Genomic DNA, 24111 nt, shown 5'->3' with positions numbered 1-24111 from the left:
TTTGTCCTTGTTTTTATTATTCTGTACCATCTGCCAGATGGTAATAGTTCAAAAAAAGGCTTCCCAGGATGAGATGGATCTTTGAGAATGTTTTGAACTTTCTTAAGGCAGCGGGAGCTATAAAGCTCTTCCAAAGAGGGGAGAGGGTAACGAATGATCTTCTGGGCAATAACATTAACCCTCTGGAGTGCTTTCCTATCTGCCACAAACCGTAGAAGGTGCAGCGGTAGAAGGTCACGAGCAGTTTTTCATTCAGTTGTTTTCTGAGAAGTCTCGGGTAGTATAATCTCTGCTGGGCCCTTTTGACCAGGGCTGCAATGTAAGCACCCCAGGTCAGGTCCTCTTTTAGGGTAACACCCAGAAACTTAAAACTGGCCACTTGTTCCACTCAGTCGCCATTGATAAGCAAGGGCTGGATGTCTGATCTGTTCCTTCTATAATCCACTATAAGCTCCTTGATCTTATTGGTGTTGAGGACAAAGTTATTGTCTCCACACCATGAAAGCAATTGCTACACCTCATCTCGATAGGCAGATTCATTCCCTCACCCCCCCGGAGATAAGTCCCACCATTGTTGTATCATCTGCAAATTTAGCAATAGTATTACTAGCATTACAGTTCTCACTTGACATTAGCAACGGGGACTGCTGGGATTGCTGTTGCTAAGCAATGTGGGCACATGACATAGCACTTTACAATTACAATTAGTGGTGCAAATTCCAGTCCCAATTGCTGTCATGACCTGAGGACTACCTGTAAAGAACAAAACAATCAAGAAGCTTTTTAAAAGTAGAAGAGAAAGACCCGATACAAAAACACAAGCTGAAAGAATAGAATAATATTACACCATTGTTACTAATATAAACTAGGAAGCAGACTGTCGTTTAAATTTAGTACTTACATTGTGACACAAAATTAAGATAGTAAGGGAAATGGGCAAAACTAAGATTGTAAGGGAAATGGGCAAAAAGTGAGGTAAGTATGCACTTATTCAGAGTTATTTAAGGGTTAACCAATTTTGTTATATTATGGAATGTGAGACTTTAAAAAAATGTTGATTTAATCTTCCTGTTAGCATAACCAAACTTGACAAATTCCAGGAAGCTAGAATCCATTTGATCAAACAGAAGAGTCTGAATATAGGTGTCAGGATGAGTTGGATTCTTTATGCCTAATGATTCTAATATTCCTATAAAAACATCAATATAATACACTAAAATGTATCTGCCTTCCAGAGTAGCTGTTTAGCGCATTAAATTGAAACAGATAATCGAAGGTTATCTCAACTTGAATACTGTGAAGTAATTTAATATATCTTGGTCTGAGAATATAAGGTTGCCTGCTCAGGAAAACATTCCGGGCAGGACAGACTGGTCTTGTGGCTTTCCATGTCCAGAATGTATGTTGTGTCAGAAGTCCCTTGGCTTATTCATATTACAGGGGCAAGAGAGTCTCTTGAAAAAAAGCCATAAATATACCATTTATCTAGGAAGTATCTTATCTGCTAGTGATAGGGAACTTAGTTCCATGGAGAAAAATAAACTTCAGCCAACACATGAAGATCAGCCAGATCTTCAACTCCATCATAACTGAACCTGTGTCAGAAAGGAGAGCAACATTAGAGATGCACCGTAGTACCTGGAAGGTTTTTCTTAATAATTTGGATTGCATAATTTCTATCTTCAGTCATTGTTACAAGGACCAAACATGCAAGAGCTGGGCACATGCTTTAGCTAAGAATACCTATAGGGGAGCTGGAATAAATAAGGCATCTCTTATTCAGACTTATGTCTAATGCTCCTACTGACTCAATGCAATGGATCATCAGCCTATACAACAATGCCATCTCTTAGTAGCTAGGACCTTCTGTTTTATAGGCATCAAGCCACATACCAAAATAAAAGCTATGATTGGCAGACAGCTTGGGTACAATCAGACATCTGAATGGTTGGTTTAACATTTTGTTTAAATGTTGACACAGAGGGACTGGAGAATCAGAATAGGCAGCCATCTCCAAACTGCTAGTGCATTTGTGTCTGATTGCACAGAAATGCATCGAACAAACTTTATAAATTACAGGTAGTTCTCAGCTGCCATATCCAATAATATTGAAAGTCTTCATTACATCAGGGGTGTCAAACTCAAGGGCTGCAGGTTAGATTCAGCCCTTGATGTGGTTGGATCTGGCCTGCAGAGCTGTCCTGGGAAATGAAAGGGGCTGGGCCATGTTGCTTTGGCCTGGCCCACCCCATCCCAGCAAGCATGCATGCAAAAACGAAGCATTAGGCCTACGTCATTTCGTCCCAGCCTATTCCATCGTGCCTAAATGGCTTCGGCTTGGTCTATCCCTTTCTAGCAGGCCCACCTATGAAAATGAAGCATCAGGTGAGACTGGGCACTGAGGTAAGAGGCCCAGTGAAGAGATGAAGAGGCTGTGCGTGCTCAGGCTAAGTGAAGAGGCTGGGCGAGGCCAACAGGCTGCAGCTGTTGCCGGGCAGATTGATCCCGCCCAGCCTCTTCGCCTAGCCTGTGCATGCACAAACTCTTCATCTCTTCACTGGGCCTCTCACCTCAGTCCCTAGCCTCATGTCTTTAACACCTGGCCTGGTCTCTGTGCCGTCCAGCATTGTCTCTTCACTCAGCCTCCTACCTGGTCTTGCCCCACAGTGGCACTAGCAGCAGTCTTGAGGAGGTAAGTGAATGCCCCCTTGGGGAAGCAGGGCTGGGGGATCCCGATGCTCGAGGACTGGACTGGGTGCTTGCCCTCAACTGCCTAGGGCTCTGGAGTGAAAGTACAAAGTGGAAGGCTCAAGGCAAGACGAGGTTAAAATGACAGGTATCCAGATATTTTGCTGATAAAACTGATTCACACACAGAGCTCCTCCCTGTTCATTTTGTAACTCTAGCATTTCCCAACCTTGGCAACTTTAAGCTGTGTCAATTTCAACTCCCAGAATCCCCCAGTCAGCATGGTAGGGAGAATTCTGGGAGTTGAAGTCCACATAATTTAAACTGGCCAAGCTTGAGAAAAGCTGCTCAAGAAACGATCAGCTCTATCTGTCTCTTTGGATTGGAGTAACAAGCCATCTCAGCTCAGTCACATGACCATCCAGCAAGCCATGCCCAGTGAGCGGTGTCATGCGGGCCATGCCCACCCAATCAGCCATGCCTGCTCTCCCCGAGGCCAACCATAGCCTTGATGTGGGCCTCCATGAAATTGAGTTTGACACCCCTGCATTACATCAATAGCTAAATCAGAAACAGCAAATAGATAGTGGTGATCTGTTTGTGAATCTGGGGTCATACCACCTTTCCAACATCAAAGAGTTGGATTTTGAATGATCCCATGCGCAAGAAAACTATTTCATAATAAGTTCCAAATTTGCAAAATATATTCACAAATAAAGTATTATCCATAAATCACATTGATCATGTTAATACCATGTTAACAGAGCAGAGATCTTACAAGGGAGCTTGTGAGAATATTGATACAATATTTTCAAAATATGCCTTAAAATTTTCCCTATAGCAAGTAAAACCTACTAAGTTCTTCACATTTATGAGTAATGAACACCACTGATAAACCAAAAATCCCGGTTTACCATTTTGTGATAATGTGGTTACTTTCTACATCTGTTTTTTTAAAAAGCAAATGCTGAATGTGTAGTAACTTTCCATTAAAATAAAATAAAAAACTTAATATAACACAGTTCTAGTCACAGTTTCTGCATATAAATTATGATGGGCTTTTATACTATGCAATATTTTATGCTTTTGAGTGACATCTAAATGTCTAGAAATGTTTTTTTCTATCAGCATTCAGTTAACATCTTTTGAAACAATACTATTTTACTATAACTGATATTTGTATAATTATTTACTTGCATGATACTTTTTCTATTTTAGGTGCATCTTGGTTTTTCTATTTTTTTGAAAAACAGTACATGTTCATATTAAAGAAAAAATGGAAATAAAATTACTCATTGTTAGTTGTCTTGGTGTGGAATAAGATAGTATTGTTTAAATAAATAAGTAAACCAATATATATTTGTTTATGACTATTAGTTTGTTATGAAATAATCTCAAACTAGCATTGGGTTTAATATTCTTTTGGTACACTTTCAATGTTTGGGGGAAAACTTCAGTGTTTCATTTTGCTATAAATTTTCCATCTGATGGTGGCTTCCTTTGGATTGCTGGCTGCAAAATCTTAATGGAAGGAATTTAACAAATCCTTGCTCTAAGGGCCTAAAATAGGCTGAATATTTTGTCACGTTTCCCTAAATCTGCAATCTTAACATAAAATCATTGTTAAAGTGATTTGTAACACAGTATAGGTATCTTGGCTAAGTCCTGAGAAATGTCTGAACAGGATGGCTATATTTCCTCTATACCAGGGGTGTCAAACTCACATCGTCACATCGTCATGTGACATGACTTTTTTCCCCCTTTGCTAAACTGGGCATGGGCATGGCCAATGTGTGATGCATCTACCCCATGAGCCACGAGTTTGACAGCCCTACTGTATATAAACTGGGGTGGGGTGGGGTGGAGACTGAGAGAGAGAGCAAGAACTGAGTTTGTTGACTTCCATCCTGACCACAGGTAGTCAATACAAGAGCTAAGGGTTCTTCTTCTTTTGATGCACCAGGTAAACAATGAGCATTCTGAGAAATGTTTTAAGGTTAATACTAATTTATAATATACACTTCTGTGGACTACAGGATAATGATCTTGTTTGAGACATTTGGCTGTGATCGTTTTTCTTTTGCATGGGACCAGTCAGTATTGAAGGTATTAAGCAAGGCTGTTCCAGTGTGTTTGCTTGTTTTTTTACAGGTAAGCCTAAATAAACAGCAGTTGGGATTAGAACTACCGTAACTAAGTAATATGCTCATAAAGCACATCACATGACGGCACTGCATTTTTGCTGAAAATATTTGATGTTCTATGAATCTATGAATCATGATATTCTTGGAAATCCTATGCATTATGAAACCTCATCTTTTAACCATTAGATGACAACAGGACATTATAGTGCAGTGATTAAAGCACCAGGCTAGAAAGCAGGAAACTTTGAGTTCTAGTGCTGCCTTAGGTATGAAACCAGCTGGGTGACCTTGGACCAGTCAATCCCCCTTAGCCCTCTGAAGGAGACAATGGCAAGCCACTTCCATAATTTTGGCAAGAAAACTGCAGGGACTAATTCAGACTGTTGCCAGGAGTTGACATTCACTCAAAAGCACACACCCCCTCCCAAAAAAGAGACCTTAAGTTTTATTAAACATTTTATTCCTTTCCTAAGTGCCGAAGTGTATTGTTGGCATGTAACTTCACGAGAGATAACTTTTATTTTTTTAAAAAAAGACAGATTTTTAAAAACAAATGTAGTGGGAGTTTGTGTGCGCAGATGTGTGAGACAGAGCCTGTGTCATTAGTTATGTTATTCTTAGAGGCACATATTTCTTTAACCAATTTAACTAGAATATTAATCAGTAAGAGAGCTGGCTGAGTCTAGGAGAAAAATGCTAAAGGCCTTAGAAGACTGAATTTGCTGGCTCTTGTAAGAGGGCCCTTTTTGCTTCAGATGATGGCTTATACTGCTACCTTTATTTTACCCTTCCTTTTTTAAAAACAAAGTATTTTCTTCATTTGTTACATTGATAAATTGTGTGAAAGGAATCCTACATTTTAATCTACGAATCATGATATTCTTGGAAATCCTATGCATTATGCTTAAGATTCTAAAATATTCACCTGAAGTAAGTATTCATGAATTATAAAATTGTAAATTGCATTCAGGGAGTTTAATTAATGAATAAATGGTCCTAAAAACTACAGTACAGTATGTGTTTTATCTATAATTGTCACTTATAAAAAGATTACAAGATCAAAAGATCCTGATAAAATCAGAAATTAGAGTTCTTTGTGGCAGTCAGGCAAAAATATTTTTCTGTACAAGAAAAACAGCTCATTAGGAACAGAATAAAATTCCAAAGCACAGAAAAATAAAATATTGACATGTATGCATTTTAAGAGATTGATAAAATATTATGGAAACTTGGACTATATGTTTAAATCCTAAACATATTTAATTTGAGCACTTTTTATGGCATGCTATAAAATAATAATTCATTGTATATCCCACAATGGCTGAATTTGCAAACCACTTTGAATCAAAATCAAGGAACACACACACACACACACACACACACACACACACACAATGATCTGGGACAACAGGAGAAAGGAAAAAGAAGGTTTGAACAACCCAAAAGACTTTGTAAATAAAATACAATGTTAGGTAGAAAATGTTCTTTTTTCTGTTTCTTGCTAAACTTTATTTTATTGGACTAGTAAAAATATTACTTCATACAATACAATGATTCACAATAGCCTTTAAAACAGCAGGCAACTTTTGATAGATCATTTTACAAAAAATAAAATAAAAATGATGGTAATGGCAATGATGAGGACTGCAGTGGCCTGGGTACTATGCTGTGACATTATTCAAAAGGATTGCAGGATTGGTTTACTTATTAGGAGAATTAACTTTTTTGACTGACCCACATTTTGTTTTTCTACCAAAACTTGGTTAATCAGTAAGAGAGCTGGCTGAGTCTAGGAGAAAAATGCTTATTTTGGAGATTGTTCACTAAATCTCAAAAGTATAATTTCAGGGGGGCTATTAAGTTGCCAAAAGAAAAAGAGATTCCAGGTAGTCTAGAATTAGACACTGCTTCTTAAAAATATGATTTTCTTGGTGAATCTGAATCAGTCAAAATGCTTATATCAAATCCCGTTAAAATTATGACTCTCTTTCTTTGCTATAACACTATCATCTACAAAAGAAGCTATTTTCACAGACTATAAACCAGTTTCCAAGGGTTGTGTGATACTCTTGTAAACTATGTGTCTCCAGTACTATGTGTCGCATGGCTTTTGTCTTGGACGTATTACAAAATTCTATAATTCTGAAATTGTCAGAACAATTCGATGGAATGTCAAGGACTTGGCTTCAGCTGGTGATACATCTGGAGGACATTTCTCACGGTCTCCACATATTTACCATCAGGGATAGGTTTCCTCTGGCTTCCCGGTTCCAGAAACTTCTTAATTGTGGGAATGTGACTGATCCTTGTTTTAAAAGCCTAGTGGGGAGGATGAAAACACTTTCATCAACTGGACTTTAGCATTAAACAATCAAAAGGTACAATTATGACACAAGTCACAATATATACACGTAATACCAACCACGTTTAATCCATTTGATAAAATTCTGTTCAAACTCATGGCATAGGCTTTAAATTTAAAGGAATACTAAGACTTCATTTTCGCATACCTGCAATTGAGGAAATTCATTTAGAATAGCAGGGACTTTTTCCTCCACCATTAAAATAGTTTCAAAGAGATGAATGTCGGCCAAGCTAAACCGATTGCCAACAAGGAAATCTTGTCCATGATCCTTCAGCACCTGTAAGGGCAAGAGGATTAGACCAAATCTAACAGCAGCCACCCAGTTGTCTCCAAGATTCCAGTGAAGAGATCTTCTATGAGTAAAATAAGAAATGAATGACTCATTTAGTATGCAGAACAAAAGTGTTGAAATGATGGTTTCACTGTCATATATTGCTCAGAAGGAACACCATAGCCATATTTCTCCCCTTTTCATTATAGCAATAGCACTTAGACTTATATACCCCTCCATAGTTTAATGAATCAGCAAACACCTGGAAGCAAAGTAATAACCAAAGCCAACATGAGTTTGTCAAAAACAGATCATGCCAGACAAATCTTATTGCATTCTGTGACAAAGTGACAAAATTAGTGGACCAGAGGAGTGCTGTCGATATCATTTACTTGAACTTCAGTAAGGCATTTGATAGACAATAGCCTACTATTTGATAAGATAGAAAAATGTGGGTTAGATAGCGTAACCACGGGGTGGATTCATATATTGGCTGACCAACTGGACTCAACTTGTAGTCCTCAATGGAAATGCATCTACATGGAGGGAAGTATGCAGTGGGGGTACCCCAAGGCTCTGTTTTAGGCCCAGTACTCTTCAACATTTTCATCAGTGATTTGCACAAGGGGAACTTGTTAGGAATGATAGTTACCTAACAGTTGGGTTGGCAATATATAAACCAGGATAGTTATTTGATACTGTTGTATCTTTAAGAGAGTGCTGTAATTGTGATTGGCTGAGGTTCCTCCGATGGCCGTAAGATGGAGCCAGAAACCTGGTTTGCTTTCTTATTGAATTTTCCTATTGCCTTTTGCCTGATCGTCATTCTGCTTGGATTGCTGTGAGTCTTGCAAACTGTTAGCAAACTCCGTTTACTGAATTTTGTTTATGATACTGGACTTCGTTTTTGGATTATCCCTGAACTGATTGTATTGAATACTACCTACTTTAACCATGTATGATTTAGGCTGTTTATTGGACTTTGTTTACCCATTTACTGGAAGTAGAACCTACATTTTACTATTCGGTGTATCTGTGTTCTGGTTGTGTGTTATTCCTCACCACTCTCACTACATTTCCCTGAGTGCACTCATTCTCCTAACGGGGAATACCTTAACAGAACTCACCAAATTTGCAGACAAGAAGAAGCTGGCAGGAATAACCAATACAGAAGATATGCTTAAGATACAGAAGGATCTTGACAGAGTTGAACATTGGGCTCTATCCAACAAAATGAAATTCAGTGGTGAAAAAAGTAAGGTTCTACATTTAGGCAAGAAAAACAAAATGCACAGGTACAATATATGTGGTATCTCACTCAATAATAATAACTGTGAGAGGGATCTTGGAGTCCTAATGGACAATCATTTAAATATAAGCCAGCAGTGTGCAGCAGCTGCCAAAAAACCAACACAGTTCTAGGCTGCATAAACAGAGGGATAGAATCCAGATCACGTGAAGTGTTAATACCACTTTATAATGCCTTGGAATACTCCATCCAGTTTTGGTCACCATGATGTAAAAAAAAGATGTTGAGACTCTTGGGGTATCAAATTCAATTTCATTGAGGGCCGCATCAGGGCTATGGCTGATCTTGGGCAGGTGGGTGAGCATGGTCAACTGCGTGGGTGTCGCCAAATGGGTGGGTGTGGCCAGCTTGATACCAATCACTGGGCATGGTCAACTGCGTGGGTGTCGCCAAATGGGTGGGTGTGGCCAGCTTGATACCAATCACTGGGCATGGCCGACTGGGTGGGCATGGCCAGCTTGAGGCCACCCCCCAGACTGTTGGCATGTTTCCTCTTTGCATTGGGTAGACCGGGAAGAAGCCATGCTGTCCCGATGTTTCCTCTTTGCATTGGGTAGACCAGGCCAAAGCAATGAGGCTGGCCCCTTACATTTTCCAGGATGGCCCCGTGGGTCTGATCTGACCACATCGCAGGCCAGATGTGGCCCGCAGGCCTTGTGTTTGACTTCCCTGCTCTAGAAAGAGTGCAGAGAAGAGCAATAAAGATGATTAGGGGACTGGAGGCTAAAACATAAAAAGAACAGTTGCTGGAATTGGGTATATCTAGTTTAATGAAAAGAAGGACTAGGGGTGACATGATAGCAGTGTCCAATATCTGCCACAAAGAAGAGGGAGTCAAGCTATTCTCCAAAGCACCAGAAGGCAGGACAAGAAGCAATGGGTAGAAACTAATCAAGGAGAGAAGCAACTTAGAACTAAGGAGAAATTACTTGACAGTTAGAACAATTAATCAGTGGAACAACTTGCCCCCCAAAATTGTAAATGCTTCAACACTGGAAGTTTTTAAGAAGAGATTGGATAACTATTTGTCTGAAATGGTACAGGGTTTCGTTGCCTAAGCAGGGGGTTGGACTAGAAGACCTCTAAGGTCTCTTCCAACTATTCTATTCTATTCTGTTCCATTCCATTCCATTCCATTATATACATCATTTCTGAGTACAGGATTCAGCACACCTCTCAAGACAAGTCCAGGCTTCAAACAGAACAAAAATACCACTGCATAACCCTGCTGTAAGGCAGAGGTGAGGAACTTGATGCTTTCCAGATGTTTTAAATCCTTCCAACACTTCCACCCAGGCAAGAGATTGTTGGAGTTGCAGTGCACCTGTAAAACATCTGGAAGCTATGTGGGGCTGATTCTTGAACTAAAAACATTTCTTTAGTAACACTTACCTTTTCATAAACGGGAAAATATCTTTTTGTTGCTTTTTCTTTAATAGTAACAAGTTGGCGCTCTTGATCCTCTGGCGTCAAGAAAGGGAAGGACAAAATAAAGAGACTCAGGTCCGTTGTTCCTTCCACATACATGTCAATCCTAAGAAGACAAAATATCCTGCATCAGTCTGAGCACTTATGTTACAATCTGTCAAGCGTGGATGACTTCCAATTCTTGAGTCCTTTTTTTCAGAATGCTCTCTTAGCAAGATCACCAATTGGCCATCATGCTGAAGAAAAGAACACACACAATAACTGCAGTAAAATTCTAAAATACGTGTAGTCTGGTTTTAAAAAAACTGAATATCCCCCAATTTTAGCTTTTTAAATGCCTCTACATGAACAAATTTTCCAGGAAATCTATTTAACCAGATAGCTTTACCGGTCAGAAGTAATATCTAATCAAGGAGTTAAAAACTTGATTTGCAGCTGCAAGATGTTTATTCTTCCTTGGATTCCAAGTGACCGGTGGGAAATGCATAGCGGATGGCGGTAGTAGCTATGCATAACCCTGGGAGAAATTCATACTACTTCAGTTTCTCTAAGTCAAATAATTAAAGACACACACACACACAAGGACCAGCCCTGGTAAATTTTCTTTTGGCATAAGCAAAGAAGTATTCTGAAGCATAATCCTAGCCCAATGGTTGAGTTACTCACAGCTTGCATGCCAATGTGAGAAGCTGCACCTGTACATTGCGTTAAGCCACAAAGTTTGTTTAGTGACAGATATGCATGGCTCTGCCCAATGGCTCCACCAACAACTGTCCTATATGTTGTGCTTACATTCAGTTTCAGCTTCCCAGAAGGAATGCGGGGGCTGAGGGACAGGGAAATCACACAAACAAACATGATGGAGCCCGGCTGGCAAAATCACAGGTGGTTGGTTAGCTGCATGGGCCTGCAAGCAAAAGTAACATGGGTTGCTAAACAAGCCTTATGGTTCAACATGGTGGACCAGCTTACGTAGCATTTTACAGAGTGGGCCACAATTTATTTCAGCAAGAAGGATGCCGTTATGTGACTGAATCAAAGGCAGGGACAATAGACAGGGCTCCAGCTGAAATTTCAAGTTAGCTAAATACAGTGGGGACATTACAGTGCTCTGTCCTTCAAGTTGGTCCCATACAAGTTGTACTTCGTGGCAATGTAACGGAGAATGGCCCGTGTCTGCACCAGCTTCATCCCATCCATTTCCACCATGGGTGTTTGCTGAAACAGGAAGAAGCCATCTTTGGAAAGAAGAAGAACACAGCAAAATGTCAAATATTATGCCTACAAAGCACAGAACAGGACAGAAGCCAGGAGAAGCCAAGGTCATTTTATGCTTGTTGCAGCCTATTATTAGAATACAGATATAAAGAAATTGTTCATTAAACTGATATAGGTTTTGCTATTCTGTTATTAGATCTGCACAATAAAGCAATAAGGATGGTTTCGCCCCATAGGCTTAGCAATAAAACTTGTTTACAAGCCACAACGGATTTCACACAGCAAACAATATCATTATTCAATGCATTGCATGAAAGACACACACACCCTGCTTCTCAGATTTCTGTTTAGACAAAAAGAGAGTATCCTTGAAACTTACAGCTGTCTACCCACATTATATTTGGGATTTTAACACAGCTGATTTAAGGAACGTGTCAGGAGAACAAGAGCCCTGTTTAAAAAGTTACAGGACAAAAATGCATCTGTATATTCCCATGTGTTTCCAGATGTTTTCGGAGATGGGATATCTATTCCTTCATTTTTCAAGCAGGGTTTTTCCCCCCATTCTGTTTGCAATTTAAAAATGTAGAAATGCACACAGCAGGTGCTTAGGCTCTCCTAGAGTCTCATTCAATTTGTTATTAGAATAACCATAGCTTAATAATGCAAACAAATATGTTCTGTGCCGTACTGGTCATCCAACCAGAATTGCAAACAAAGTTTTGAAAAATAAACATGTAGTAACATTCAGTTAAAGATGTCCAAATAAGGCAGTGAATGTAAGCATTCAAGGATACAAAGAATACGGCATAATGTTCCATCTGGATTACAATACAACATAAAATCAGAATTAAAACCAGAGATTTAAAACCAGAATTTAAAAGACAAAGAAACAATACACAGACACACAGGAACTAAAGACAATTAAAATGAAGACTTGATACTCTATTATAAAGAGTGTATTTTTAGTAGTCAAATTAAGAAGTCAAATTGAGCCATTGAGCCAGAATTGCATTCCAAAGTCAGGGCAACACTACTTTCAGCTACTGCAAGAACATCCACCAGCAAACAAGAGTTGTAGTTATTCTAAATATAAAATCTTGCAAAATTTAAACATGTGGTTGACGGAGGCTTCAGATAGTGCCTTCATAAAACTAAGAAACATCAATTTGATAGGCAGAAACCGATCCTTTCCTCCCAACAAGTGTAGGATAATTTACATTTTCAAGGGCAGAGATTGGGTGCCCTTCCAGATGTTGCGTTACAGCCCCCAAGCATTCTTCACCATCAGCCAGACTGGGAGCTGTAACTCAACATCTGGAAATCATTAGTAATGTTTAGAGTTTATCAGGCTACAATCCATGGATATACTCTGTGTTGCAGCAAAACTTGAAAGGGTTCTGTGAGATACTAAAGCCCCCCAAAAGTTCACTCAAATGGAGCATTTTTTTCCATCAGCAGAGCTTTTCCTCTTAATCAATTAATATTAATTAATATTGGGGTTAAAAAAAAACTAACAGGTTTTGTGTTCTAAAAAAGTTGGACAATCCCTGGCTTAGAAGGCCACAGCTTCCCAACCTTGCATTGGGTCATGATGGATTATCGCCTGAGTAAAAATGTAACCATTTTTATTATGCATTGTTCTTCCCCATCTCTCAAGAATTAAAACATCTACTTGTTTCCATCCAAATAGAAATTCAGTGCCATTGGGACAGCCAAATATTTGCAGTTTCATCACAAATAACCTTGAAGCAGCTTCTCATATTGTTCTCGGGTCTCAAAAAATTCCTCTTCAAACTAAAAGACAGAAAAAAAGACACAGAGGAAATTGCTTTTAGAATTCAGTTCATAATTGAACGCAATCCACACAGAAGAATCCCCAAACTTTTGTCTACAAATCAGAGATGGCACTCAGCAGGTTCTGACCAGTTCTGGAAAACCGGTGGTGGAAATTTGGAGTAGTTTGGAGAACCAGCAAATACCACCTCTGACTGGAGATTTTACAGTCTCCTTCCCCTGCCATGCCCACCAAGCCACACCCATAGAACCCGTAGTAAAAAAATTTGAATCCCACCACTGCTACAAATAACCATATCTGAACATCAAGTACCTCAGAACAGAACTGAATTATCTTTCAGGGAGGCTTGTATATTTATATTGAATATTGTATATTTGAAAAGAGTAACTTTTAGTAAGCTGGGTTTTTGCAAGCCAATTTAATCAGAATTATACTTGAAATTAGCCAAGACTAGCTGACAAAATTTTAAATAAAGATAAAGCTTCACATAGAGTCATTCAAGTACCTTGAAATTTGACTCTTTCCTCTCCAATACAACCAAGAGTTTTGACATTCTCTTTTTGGGTTATGCAAGTCAGATCCACACAATTAGCTAGAAAAAGCTAGTCATAAAGTACATGCATTACAAGACAAAAAGATGTAATTGTCTGTTATTAACTTTCTAAATCATGTACTGTGTGGTTCAAAATGCATATCCTACTTTTCAGCCTTTTACACGATCCACAAAATTGCCACTGTTAAATGCAGTATTGAATAATGGGGGAAAGATTGCATCTATCACACGCCCCTTTTCACTCCACCCTCAAGTCTTTTGCACAGCTCATAAACCTTCAGGAAAATCCTAATGTACAGACAGTCCTCAAGTTGCAACAGTTCATTTCGAAGTTCGAAGTTACAATGGCACTGAAAAAAGTGACTTATGACAGTTTTTCAGACTTACGACCATTGCAGCATTCCCATGGTCATGTGATTAAAATTCAGACACTTGGCAACTGACTCATGTTTATGCTGGTTGCAGTGTATAGAGTCATGTGATCATCTTTTGCAACCTCCTGACAAGCAAAGTCATTGGACAAGCCAGATTCACTTAACAACCTGTGTTACTAACTTGACCACTTCTATGATTCATTGTGGTAAGAAAGATCATATAATGGGGCAAAACTCACTTTAACAAGCTATATATATTTTGGACTCAATTATGTTGTTGACCGCTACTTGTATTAGGGACTTTGCAAAATATTTCTAGCACTTTAGATATAAACTTCAAACCTCAAACTGAGGACAGAAAATATCACTTGAGCCTTAAAAGCCACTCATACAGGACGACGAGAGAAAAAGAAAGGGAACCATTGGGAACCAGGAGAAATCTAGTTAGAATCATTAACTATGCCCGCTACCTAGGCGCATATTGATAAAGAGAGAAAAAAGACAACCAGGGCATTGTGTCACATGTGCATGTTGCCTTGGCCGCCATTTTGGCAATGAGCAAATGCTGATATCGCAAGTGTACCCAACACTTGTTCTCTCCCACCCCAAAGCCTGGAGATGTTGTAGCTATCCTCTCACACTCTACAATAAAGCTCCCTAGTGTGCGAAATCTTGGCTTAAATTTTGAGCAATTTTGAAAGCTTTGCCATCCACCCCCCACGATTAGAACTTCAAATCATGACTTTCGCTCTTTCTCTATGGCATAATCATGCCCTTGTAACACCATTTTTTCCCTGCTTGCATCCCCACGATGTTACCTCCATCCCATTGCACTGATGGATGAGGCTTGCTTATTCTTCCTTAGCTGTACTGTAGCTGCAAGATCTCCCCACTTAATCCTCACACCATCCAAGGACAGGTAACTCAATCTCTTACGCTTTGACCTCTTTGGAGGCAAAGCAGGCGATTGAAGATTGAACGAACTTTGGAACAGATAATAAAGGCAAGACAAGCAAGTTTCCCATTGTTATTCAGTAGCTTTCTGTCGAGTCAAGGATTTGTGGATTGCATTTCAACTCACCAGTAGGTAAAGACTCTTAGAAAGCCCCCACCCCCACCCCCAAGCAGCAATTACATGTAGTCCTTGCTTAATGATGGTAATTGGGATTGGCAACTCTGTTGCTAAGTGACATGGTTATAAAATGTGACATCATAGGACTGAGCCGACTTACAATGACAGCTGCTGAAGTCCCAGCTGCCATGGTTGGGCAAACCCCATCCTTAGGCAGCGTCTCGCAGTCATGTGATCACCATTTGCGACCTCCTGCCAGCTTCCCCCTTGACTTTGCTTCTTGGAAACCAGCAGTGAAATTTGCAAATGGTGACCAAATGCCATTGTGACTGTCATAACTGTGAGCCAGTTGCCAAGCACTCAAATTTGCTTTGAGGATCTGCCATAAGTCTCCCTCATTCAATATCCTTAACTTCAACCCATTGTTGAATGAGTTGATCATTCAACAAGGATTACCTGTACTCATCAAAAAACAACAACCCATAATACAATTATCTTATACTTCAGCAATTCCGATATCAGTTCTCTTCATATATTAATTCAGACTAGTCATCCTGAATACACAAAGGCACAAAGTATGTAGGGTGTGTCGAGATCATATGTACCTATAGCCATGCTGGCTTTTCTCCTCACCAAACTAGACTGGAGAATGTTATGAAACACAACATTCTGAAAGTTGAATCCTTTTAGTGCTGAGAGTCAAGGGCAGAGAAGGTCACACACAGCAAAATAGGTCCTTTAAGTTCCCCAACCTTTCTGGCTTTGCGGCCTGGTGGGGGGAAAAGGGGGGAAAGAGGGGATGATTCTGTGGGAGCGGCAGGCAAGTGCGCATGTGTGCACAGCTTCATTTGCGTGCAAATGGAGTGCGTGCACGCACGCTGCTCGTGCAAGTGGGGATGCATGTATGCTCGCCCGTCACTTCTGTGGCCCGATTCTGAACAGCTCAAGGCCCACTACTCAAGGTAGTGGGCTGCAGTCTGGAGGTTGGGGACCCCTGCTTTAAGCATTGCCCTCTGCTCCTCATGTTACCTGTCCTCACTTCAGGGTGTAGATCGCCCGGCTCTAACTTGGAATTGAGGACTCTGAGGAAACAAGGACATTAGATTTGGGATGTAGGGAATCTAAAATATCACTGTTTGGATTCTTAACAAGCATTACTCTTTCCAAAATCCAAGCAATTCCTGCTGCATAGAGGGAAAATTTGACAGAGGAAAATGATACAGAGGAAAAAATATACTGGCAGGGTTATAAGGAATCACTTCTATTGTGTTTAAGCTTCCTAAACAGGTTATGTGGCCACAGCAAAACATTTACAATGCATAACATACAGGCAGTCCTTGACTCTATAACTGCTCATTTAATGACAGTTTAAAGTTACGATGGCCTCAGAAAAAGTATCCTCAAAATTGGTGCACTACCCTCATCGTCACATGATCACAATTAGGGCCCATGGCAACTACTTCACATTTACAAACGTTGCGGTGTCTTGGGAGTCGTGTGGTTGCAATTTGTGAGCATTCCAGACACTTTCTGACAAACAAAATCAATTAGAAAAGCCAAATTCATTTAACAATATCATTAAGCAGGGTTCTCTTAATGATGACCATGGTAAACATGGTCATAACTGGTCATAAAATTAGGTCCAGTCATACAATGACTCACTTCAGGACTGCATCACTTAGCAACCAAAATTATGGCCCCAACTGCGGTTGTACGTTGAGAACTACCTGTAGATCTTTCCTTGAAAATGGTTTGCTTTTTCAAATTCCAAAAGATGATTCTTTCGGAGAAAAATTGGCAAAAATATTCCAACAGCCTTCTGGCTCTATAAATAAGGAAACACAGACCTCTACGCCAGCAGCTGCTAACAACCACCGTATCTGTTCCATTCGGCCTCGTCCATTAAAATAATATAATTTCGGTTTCTCGGCCATTGTTTCTTAATCTCCTGGGATGGGCACCTGAGGAGGGAACAAAACAAAGAACAAAAAGTAATGAAGTGATAATTCTGTTACATGAACACAGGAAAGGCAGAGCAGAGGAAAGCTAATTTATCAAATCAAGATATCTCATCAGACACATGTCTCAAATACAGTTTTATTAATAGAAATACTGATACCACTTAACATAATCTTTGTTTTGTTGATGCATTGGGCTAACACAGAATTGGGTCTCAGTAAAGCAACTGCTAATTCAGAAGTGATGTCCATGGTAACTTGAACTTGATTCAAGGCCTCTGTGTCAACATAGGACAAAATGTTCTGTGTATAGAACTATATTCTATATTTGTCCTGATCTGGATATAGGGCTGATCCATCTCAAAGCAATCTCTTTTGCAAGACTTGATTAATCTCCACATGGTCAAACACCTACTTTTTTTTTTCTAAACTAAGCATAGGTAACTGAATCTCTGGTTTTTAGTGGGCAAAATGTATGTTCTTCAAGTGTGTTGTGGTATACTAAGCAATGCAAACCAAAGCTTTTTGCATGCGTTCAAGTCGGAGACTCAACCCAAAAGGCCTACGGTTGCAGTGATGTTGACAACTAGCATAAGTCCAGGTGAACTATGGCTGCCCTCCTGAAAACCCTTGAAAATCCTTGTCTTTCTGTATCTGGAATGACTAGGAACGATTAAGAACAGGAAAAAGCATCTTGCCCTCTCCTGCAATCCACAGCAATATTCATCAGCAATCCGAGCTCAAATTATAACCAAATTATTACAGTCAATCTAATCAGTCTAGCATAAATGTCACAAAAAGGACAACCCATCAGTCATTTTCTAAAGCCCCATCTAGACTGAATGACTGGAAAGCAAATTCATTCCTGTAGAGCTCTCTGATAAGAAAGGTATGAAAACAGCCCACTGATTTACAAACCTGGAAGCAACATGCCTAGATAACAAGGAAGGGAGAACTCATAAATATGTGTGAACTCAACTTGGAAAGCTTAGCTAGGAGCTCTAGTAGTCTCTTTCAGATAAATAAGTAGTTGCTTCCTTCAGTTCTTTTTCTTTACAGATTTCGCAGAAAAAGCAGGAGCTCCCTTTGAAACAAGCATGAGAAAAAAAGGAAGGGACTTTAATCTACTTTTTACAGCAAGGGCCTTCACACTTAGCAACTTTAAGTCTTGTGGACTTCAACTCCCAGAATTGCTCAGCCCACAAGTCTTAAAGTTGCCAAATTTGGAGATCCCTGTTATACAGGGTTGGATGCACACTTGAACTGGTTTTCTTCTCGGTGCAGTGGATCCAGAATTGGGGGAGCTCTCCATAGCTCCTATCTTTGTTGCTCAAAAGCAATCAAACCATAGCTCCTATCTCCCTAGAAACTAAAAGATTCTCTGGTGCTGCCCGCCCCTCTCTGTCAGCTTTGGAAGCCATATTCCACACTGTTAGGGATACACCCTAGCAGAATCTGCATGGCAGTCAGGCAGGCAGGCAAAATATGTGAGATAAATGTTTTTGTAGCTTACACTCAGTAAAACAGATACACCGTGCTAGTTAAATAGTTTATTCCAGCAAGAGTTTTAGCATAGTCAAAACAGTCCATATATCATTCACTAATTCAGTCCATCCGGGGATTATTCAGTTGCAAATTCCAGTGTCGAAAAAGAGGTCAGTAAACTTACAAATATCAGTCCAGGAATATATCTCCTTGCAGTAGAGATATGAAGAAGTCAAAACCTCCTTTCTTCCTCCAACGTTCAGCAGCTCAGCAGTAGGGAAACACGCAGTTAACAAACCATCAATCCATCAAACCAGTCAATCATCAGCAATCGTCAGGAATCAATCAGGTTCTCTTGCTCCCTCTTATGGCGGTTCACAACCGCACCCAAAATTACATGCTTTGCAGTTTAAAGTGACACACACTTAAACTTACAATCATAGTTTATATATATTATTTTACCCAAACTACGTTAGGTAACCTATGTTATTCCTAACACACACTGCCACATAGTCTGAGATAGTGGGAGGGGGGGTGATTTCAATTAAGTAGCTCTAAGTAGACAAAATAAAATTCTTTTGTTAGTTCAAGGTCATTTAGTATGGCGCAGGATGAAATAAGGATCTTACTTTGGGATGGATCATGTGATGTGATGACAACCATGTGATGTGATGACAACCAAGGGGGGGATGGATTTGTAGTTTGGGAAATTGTGGAAAGCCCGAAAATGTTTAGATCCGGGCTTCCACAGATGTGCCAAGTGCTGTTCTAATAAAGGTACTTTTGAGATATGTTTGTCTTGGGGTTACTGATTGGAATGGAGGTTTGCTGGAACACTGACACTATAATTGGGCCAGAGAGAGACTGGCAAGCCAGGGGGAGAAGTCAAGCAGGGAATTAGGCTGGAATCCTTATATAGGTACAAGAAGGCGAAGTCTGACCACCCGACTCTCCCCCTCTTGAATGAACCATATCTAATCTGGCCCAGATGCAAATGACCAGTTTGGGAAGATTCCTGTGTAAAAGGCATGAGCAATAAAATAGCTAATGGAACTCTTCACGTGTGGATCTTATTGTTCACATCTAACATCCATCTTCTCATACTCATTACCCGCTTGACCTTTGCTCCTGATCCTCCAATCTCTCCCCGACAAGACAATCAGGTGCAAAATTCAGTAGTAGGGGATAGTTTTGTGTACTCCTTGATCAATGCCTGATAACACCTTTGTTCTACAAGTTGCACTGGTTGTCAGTTTGCTTCCAGGTTCAGTTCAAGAAGATGGTAATCCCCTAGCAAAGGGCCGGGTTATCTGTTAAATTACATCTACCCTTCCTTTCAGGGTCAGCAGGAAAGACATATTACAGGTCCCATTTACTAAAGGAATGTCATCTGATGGGATCCAGTGGGAGAACCTGTTCTGCTACAGGCCTTCACCTTATTGGCCTTTTGAAAAGCTCTTAAGGCATGATTTTGTCTTCAGACCTGGGGGAATCCAGTGTTTTTATGGCACCCATTAGGTAGTTGTTTTGTTATATATTGTACGGATTATGCCCTCTGGCAAATTACATTTTAAATTACTTTAATTTCCCCCCCCCCTAATGTTTTTTAATTATTGAGTTATAACTCTTTATTCCTTTTTGGTTTTCAATTGTTATCAGCTGCCCAGAGTTACATATGTAAGATGGGAGGCTTTGAATCAATCTACCCATCCATCAATCAATCCAGATACATAATTTCTGAAGAACAGTGACCAAGTATGACGATTGTGATACTTATGACAATGACATGGCAAAGCAGCAGAAGCTTTAGGGTAGTAATCAGTGGTCTTCCACTACTTAAGGTCCAGGGGAGCTTCAGAAAATCCTTTTAAGATCCGGCCACTGGAAAAAAAAAAAGTCTGGTTTTTGAAAATACAATTTGCTCTTGATAGGGAGGGGATTATTTTAAGTTTGGAAATGGGAGTGCCAGGGCTCTGTGAGGCAAACTACTTCAATTACCATCTGCGTGGTAGGGATGGCTATTGAAGCTATTTTTAAAAAAAAAGAAAGATAAAGATCAGATGCACGAAAATTCATAAGCAGAAAGGAAGATCTGAAAAGGAGATCTGAAGTCACTCACTTGGCCTGCCAATATTTGCTTTTCTCCTATCATCTTCATGGACAAGAGTGATGGCAATGGAGAGAACTAACTCCTGAAATAACATTTATTTTTGCTGTAGAAATCTTCTTATGCCAAAATAAAAAGGCCAAAATATTGAACTGTTTGAAGCTCTATTAGCTGTTTTACGGGGAATAACAACTAAAGATGATTTTGTGTGTAACATCTACAGTCGTTTGACTGCAGGACTGAGCATAGTGTGATATCTACAAAGCTCCAGATAAGATCTTAACTACAGATAAGATCTTAACTACTGTGTTCTTTACAAGCAGAGAGAACACACGAACAAAATGTTTGAACAAAGTCTTGACGCATCTCAGGGGCTTTTACGAACTTCTTCCGAAATGATGTGGGCAATCAGAGGAAGCAAAAGGGTAAATTCCATTCTAAATAGAATGCTAAGCGGAGCATTTCAAACAAAGGTCATCGCTCACTTAATTACAAAAAGTATATTGGGGGAGCTGATAAAACCAATATACAGTACTGTGTTTTCACTAAAAACCCAGCCTGGTTACGCTCTTTTCTTTCAGAAACAAATTTTTACTTCCTTTGAATTAATTCGATGCCCAGGGAATTCTTAAGAAAGAAGTAGGAGATGGGAAGAAATCAGCCAAAGGATGACTTTAAGAAAAAAAAAGTTTTTAAAACACCTGCCATTGTCGCAAACGCGCTCTCTGGTAGTCTATATCGTGTACCACCACCACCCTTCACTTTTACATACACAGACACACTACAATGTGTCCCACGATCACTCTCGAGTTGCAAAGCCTAATTCTGAAACCCAAAGGCAGAGGTCTCCAAACTTGGCAACTTTAAGATTTGTGGACTTCAACTCCCAGAGGTCTTAAAGTTGCCAAGTTTGGGGACCCCGGCCCAAAGGGATGAAGCTTCCGTCTAAGTTCTGTATGTGCAGCTCCATCTCACCGTCCACCGCCCGCCCCCCGCCCCCAAATAATTACCTTCACTCAAACCTGCTCGAGCAGGGGCTTGGACTAGATGACCTCCAAGACCCCTTCCAACTCTATTAACAAAACATCTCCCACGATCAAACCAAGCAACCATCGCAGCTAGCGATCATCCTTCTCAAGCCTATTCATTAGCGCTTCATTTCTCCACAGGATCCAGTACCTCTCCAAGCAGAAGAGCACCTCGCGGTCCCTTTCCAAGCCTTCCCAGCCTCTGCTCCCGAACCACTCGTAGAACGGAGAGGCACGATCCGCGTCTACTTCTCGCTGCCGCTCAACTTTGTCGGGAGCCGCCGCAGACCCTAGGCGGTCCTCTCCTCCTCCTCCTCCTCAAGCAGCGGATTGGAGCGCGGGGGCGGGGAGGGAACGCCAGGAGGAGGTGCTTAAAACGGTTAATTTGCATTTTTCTCAAAGCCTTTTGGGGACGCGTTTAAGGACGGCCGAAACGGACTTTGAAGCTTACAATCATCGCTGTTCGTTCACGGTTTCTTTTTTTTGCAACGCATACATAGCTACAGTAAACAAACAAAAAAAAGAATCGGCTAAGCAGTACCACCATAACCTCGAAGATATCTGTATTTTGTTCTTCATATAAGTATGTGGTATGCTATATTCCTTGGATGTGAGGGCGATCTGGCTGCGACATCTGTCACCCCATTGATCGCCAGGGTTGATTCGGCTGATCTGGCTGGCTAGGCGGGTGTCCCCTTCCTCCCTCACCGCTCCATGTGCGTCCCTCCCGAAGCTGCGCGCTCGGTGGAAGAGGACGACCATCCCAGATAGAAGGAGTGTACCGATCTTCGGTCAAGGGTATACGATAGCTGCGCTCCCCTGCTAGAACCTCCAAACAAGCTCAAGGTCCATTTGTAGGAGAACGTAGGGTAGTCAAGCTTCCAAGACTCCAGACACATCCAAGTGAGGCGCTGCATGTGGCAGTTTGCCATTCTTTTTTTTCAGCTTTCACAGCTACCATTTCTCTTTGCTATAATAAAACATATATAGTATACTATTTTATATTATTTTATATTATGTTTATATATATATAAATGTATTATATATTATTTTATATTATTCTATACTATTTTATAAATACTACTAATATATATGTACCGTATATTTTTCGTAGATTTTCACGGGTACAGGAATGCAGGTCTTGGTGTGTTCAGCTCTTTTCCCGTGTAAGATTGAGAGCATCTTGGCAACGTTTCCACGAGGTTTTACTTGCCATCTTCAGGCTGGTGCTTTTGGCTTCGTGCTTGTGCGAGTATAACATTGTATACATTATATCTTATATAAATATACATAATTGCTTTCAGTGTCTTTTTTTTCAGGTTCAAGCAGAATTTGTAAGACTTTCTGTAAAGCTTAGGTTTTCTTTGGCTATATAATGTATGCTGGAGTCTCTTTCTTTCTTTGGCTATATAATGTATGCTGGAGTCTAAGGCTGCATTCGTTAAGTTTCTTCCTCCTTTCCAACTTTCACCAAGACAGATCAGGCTGAGAAGTTGATGAGTAACCTTTGGCCATGGCTGGGGAGAGTAGCTTTCGTCTAAAAAGGGCTGCATCAATGTGCAGAGGTACAAGTGGCTGCAAATGCTTTTTTCTTTTCTTATCCACCAAATCCAGCATCCAGACACAAAACTCAACTATCACTATTGTCATGACCAAGAATAGATAAAAAGCAGAAATAATTGTGAATTAGCAGCTGCTTGCAAGGCAGGAATGTACGTTTGGTAATGTCTACGTCAAGCACAGGGGAAATCAGGAAATCCAGGCACTTCAAATGAATATAAAGGTTTATTGTAAGCTTAAGCTCTCTACAAGAATCTGAACTACTAACAGTCAAATTAGCAGTAGTAGAGTCAATGGAATTCAAGGTGGGCTGGACTTAGATCTCTTGTGAGCACAAAAGGACCTGAAACTGATGATGCATTTGACCCCTCCCTCGGGCTCAGCCTGGTCATCTCCCACATATAGACAGGACACCTCTTTTTCTCTCTTGCTCCCTACTTACTTTTTTCTTTTACCCCATCACCATTCCCTTTCCCTTTTCTTCCCCTCCCAATATAGCTATCCTTTCTTCTTCCGTCCAATTTCCTTTCTCTTCTTTGTTTTCTATCAGGAAGTAGGTAGGGGTGTGTGTGTGTGTGTGTATACATGCTTTATCTAAAATTGCCTCTATTCCCAACCAGTTGAGCCTAAGGATGCCAAAGCTGGCCAGCACCGATTATTTAGATTTTTACATCTCCCAATAAGGGTCACATTTGTCTTGTGTTTGTCATGACACTGGTATTTCCATTGGGTAAACAATACCCAAGAAATGTT

At 40.2% G+C, this 24111-nt stretch overlaps 1 protein-coding gene across 1 annotated transcript; it reads right to left on the bottom strand.

The window, feature by feature from the left end:
- Positions 1-6314: 6314 nt before the first annotated feature.
- LOC113432927 (glutathione S-transferase 3-like) lies at positions 6315-22143 on the bottom strand. The gene is made up of 7 exons (XM_026695205.2): positions 21950-22143; positions 17068-17181; positions 13169-13220; positions 11311-11443; positions 10170-10311; positions 7343-7474; positions 6315-7151 (listed from the first exon to the last, which is right to left on the bottom strand). The coding sequence occupies exons 2-7, from the start codon at positions 17152-17154 to the stop codon at positions 7005-7007; spliced, it is 693 nt and encodes a 230-aa protein (XP_026550990.1). The 5' UTR covers positions 17155-17181; positions 21950-22143; the 3' UTR covers positions 6315-7004.
- Positions 22144-24111: the final 1968 nt, after the last annotated feature.

Source organism: Pseudonaja textilis, chromosome 1, assembly GCF_049901715.1.
Source record: "Pseudonaja textilis isolate UNSWEBS1 chromosome 1, rPseTex1.2, whole genome shotgun sequence".
In the NCBI taxonomy this organism is placed as follows: domain Eukaryota; kingdom Metazoa; phylum Chordata; class Lepidosauria; order Squamata; family Elapidae; genus Pseudonaja; species Pseudonaja textilis.
Note: the sequence above shows the minus strand (reverse complement) of the source record. Positions and strands in the feature narration are given on the sequence as shown.